This window comes from Gavialis gangeticus, unplaced genomic scaffold, assembly GCF_001723915.1.
Source record: "Gavialis gangeticus isolate Ggan-Ray unplaced genomic scaffold, GavGan_comp1, whole genome shotgun sequence".
In the NCBI taxonomy this organism is placed as follows: Eukaryota; Metazoa; Chordata; order Crocodylia; family Gavialidae; genus Gavialis; species Gavialis gangeticus.
Window position 1 is genome coordinate 129065795 of NW_017729022.1, and position 3358 is coordinate 129069152.

Consider the following 3358-nt stretch of genomic DNA (forward strand, 5'->3'; position numbering starts at 1 on the left):
TGTTGTTTCCTTCTAGTGTGCCCACATCCCCCCATATCTTATCCCCCCCCATATCTGTGCGCAATGTGCAAGCACCTGTGTGCACAGGAGACAAAAATGAAAGCTACATAAAACAAGCCCATCCCTGTACTTACAGCCTGCTGGATTCACTCTTGTGAAATAAAAACTATGGCTTTGTGATAGTTTTCTAAGTAGTTAGAAAACTAATGCGTTTTAAATAATGGTAGCATGCTTGTAACCAGGCATCTCTTAAAAGAATGGTATCGGAAGCTCTAGTTCTGCACAGACATACACAATCTGAATCAGTGGGACTGTTCACATATGTAAAAATCTTAGAAGAATCAAACCTTCATATTCCTAGTTGTTTGGGCTTTCTGTTAGGTTTTTTCTCCTTTCTATCTACTGGGGATCTTTTGAGGAATGTTATCAACTTCCTGTTTTCCAGCCCACAAAGGGTTATCTCTGCAGCTCCAGGATGTGATGCAGAATAACAGCTTGCAGGAACCAGCTTCTGCCTTAGGGGTGCTAGTACATGAGCAAAGAGGCTGCTGTGGTGCGCTGTAATTACAGTGTGTCAGAGCCGACTCAGGTAATTGAGTCTTCTGGAGCATGGCAGTTGCCATGCACCAGCCAGCCTCCACGCCTCATGTATCAGCGTCCCCGCACTTCAGAATGGTGGCAGGGGCATTTGAACTAAAGCTCATTCGACAAGCTCTAGTTTAAGTACACCAGCTGCCATTTTGAAGCACAGGGATGCTGATACACAAGATGCTGTGTTGCTTAAATTAGAGTGATTCTCAGAGCCACTCTAATTAAGGCACTGCCCCCTCCCCCCACCCCTCAAGCATGTATAAAAGTGCCCTTTGTTTTTGTTTTACATTTTGGCAAATGTGCAGGAATGTAATTACTGATTTGAGAACTAGTAATAGCTAGTTGCTTTCTTTTGGACTGGAGAAAGGTAGAGTTATGTTTTTCCTCTTTTATTGGCCATCATTTGGTTTTAATGCTTTAAACGTTTTGAGTCGCTAGTGATTGCAAAACAGCTTTCATTACATCCTGTTCTACGTTCCAGGTAACTTAAACGTTCCAAGAAAGAGAAGCGTCGGTATGTTGGACTTGGGAGGCGGCTCTACTCAAATCACTTTTCTTCCAAGTTCTGAGGTAATCTGGACGCACATGCCACGTGGAAGTGTTGGCTGTAATAAACACGCATTCTGCTCTTCTAGAAGAAGGGCTGGTGTTGTAATGTAACACAAAACCACTCCCAGGTTATCCCTTAATAAATATGGGTTCCCCAGTATTTGATTCTGAGAAAACAAGTTATTGTAGAATTGTCATACCAGTTCTATTTTCTGTTTAAGAAAATCACGCTCTTTTAAAGCAGCTAAGCCAGGGATGTCCAACTGGCAGCACACAGCCTTCATCCAGCCTGTGAAGGATTAATGGGTTGCCTGTGGACTCCTGCCCTGCCACTGCTCCCTCCATTGCTTCTGCTTCTGTGGAGGTAGGCAGGATCTTCAGGGCAGGGTAGCGTGGCTGGAGGCAGCCCGTGCCGTGGGGAGGTGTGGCACTGTTGGGCAGCTCATGCTGTTTGTGCTGCAGCAGTAGCGGAGTGGTAAATGAGTTCTCCCATACAGCTGTGGCAGGGGTGAGGGTGTGGGCAGAGTGGGTTTTAGCATGAAGGGGTCTCAAACTGCCCGTGAAGAAGCAGATGGGGATCCCATGATGGGGGGAAGGGGGAGCCTCATGCATGCTGTATGCAGTGGGGGTGCCAGGAATTCTGTACAATGTAAGAACCCCATGGCATGCAGCCCTTGTGGTGTGTGGTCTGGGGGCCAGGACTGGTGTAGTATGTGGCCTGTGGCTGCTTTGAAGTTGGACAGCCATGATCTAAGTCATATCCTGGCTAAATCTGATACCCAATTGTACCATTTATAATTGAAATTGAGGGATACATAAGGAACATTGATGACATTTTGGGGCAGGTCCCCACATGCAGGGGGATGTGTTTGTGGAGACATAAATATCAGCAACACAAAGTTCTGCTTCTGCTTTGTGCCCCTGTACGTGTGCTTCAGTGCACAGGGGCCAGCACCTGTGCTGGCCCCAGCAATATTGCCTGGTGTTGTGGTGCAGCAGGGGTGCAGATCTGGCAGCACAGAGCCTGGCTACCCAGAGCATTGCTCTGGACAGCCAGCCCTATGTTTGTTGCAGAATACGCTACTGATGTGTGTTCTGCCCTGCTTTTTTTCCCAGGAGATTTTGGAAAACCTGGTAGCATATTTTGCCACCACACTGTAAGTTTGCAGTGCAGTACACGTTTTCACATTCCCCACATGAGGTTTGTGACACCACAGAGTAGTCTGTGGTGCCACAAACCACATGCCCCTGCACATGGGGACCCATCCTTGAAGTCCAACACTTTCTGAAAGCGAATGAAAGAGAATGGCTTTTAGATTTTAATTGACTTTTTTTTTTGGTTCACTCAGTTGTTAATACAGATATATATTTAACAGGGCATTACTATTGTATGATCAAAATATCTCTACCTCCCCTTCTTGTTATATAGCGTCATATGTTTCTGTAGTAGTTCTGTGAATGTAACTTCCATTTAAAATCCAATGTGGACTGAATCTGGGGGTGATCTTACAGTTGGGGCGGGCAAAATATGGCCTGTGGGCTGGAAGCGGCCTGCCAGGCCATTCTATCTGGCCCACGGAGCCCCTAAAAAATTTAGTAAATTAATATTTATTTGTCATGGCTCCCTGTCAAAGCTGGCTGGAGCCAGGGGCAGTAGGACCCAGAGGGAGCCCTCAGCAGGCTTGCAGGCTTGAGCAGCCCAGCCCTACCCACTCCCAGCCAGTTCCCTGCTTTCCTGCCCCGGGCCCTGCTCTAGCACCACCTGGCTGTGGCTCGCAGCTGCATCCCTGGACTGTGGAGCATGGGACTGCACTGGTAGGGGTGTGTATGTGTGCGCATGTGTTGGCAGGCACGGGGGCAGAGTATATGTGTGCGTTCATAGGGTGAGTCCCACACTCACATCCCTCCATACATATGCTCCTATGCCTTCCCTCACACTGCTATACACAAACCCCAGCCACCCTCCTCCCATACCCACCCACACCCCACATAACCAAACACCCACAGCCCCCACAAACCTATACCCACCCCCCACAATATACAAGAGTCGGACTTCATTTTAAGCTTTTGTGCAATCACCTCTGTGCACACTACACAAACACATGTAAATCAGGACAAGAATATGTTTTGAAATTAAATTTAATGAATGTTGTAGATGATCATTTTTTAGAATATAATTTGGTATTTTTCTGGTTCTGAGATGGCAAAACCCCTTGCT

General features: G+C 47.1%; 1 protein-coding gene across 1 annotated transcript in view; it reads left to right on the forward strand.

Moving 5' to 3' along the window:
* The window catches only part of ENTPD6 (ectonucleoside triphosphate diphosphohydrolase 6 (putative)), a 40032-nt gene that overhangs the window by 23519 nt on the left and 13155 nt on the right, over positions 1 to 3358 (forward strand). The window contains exon 7 of the mRNA XM_019516163.1: positions 1073 to 1161. Coding sequence (XP_019371708.1) covers positions 1073 to 1161 — 89 coding nt within the window. The remainder of the gene's footprint in view (positions 1 to 1072; positions 1162 to 3358) is intronic.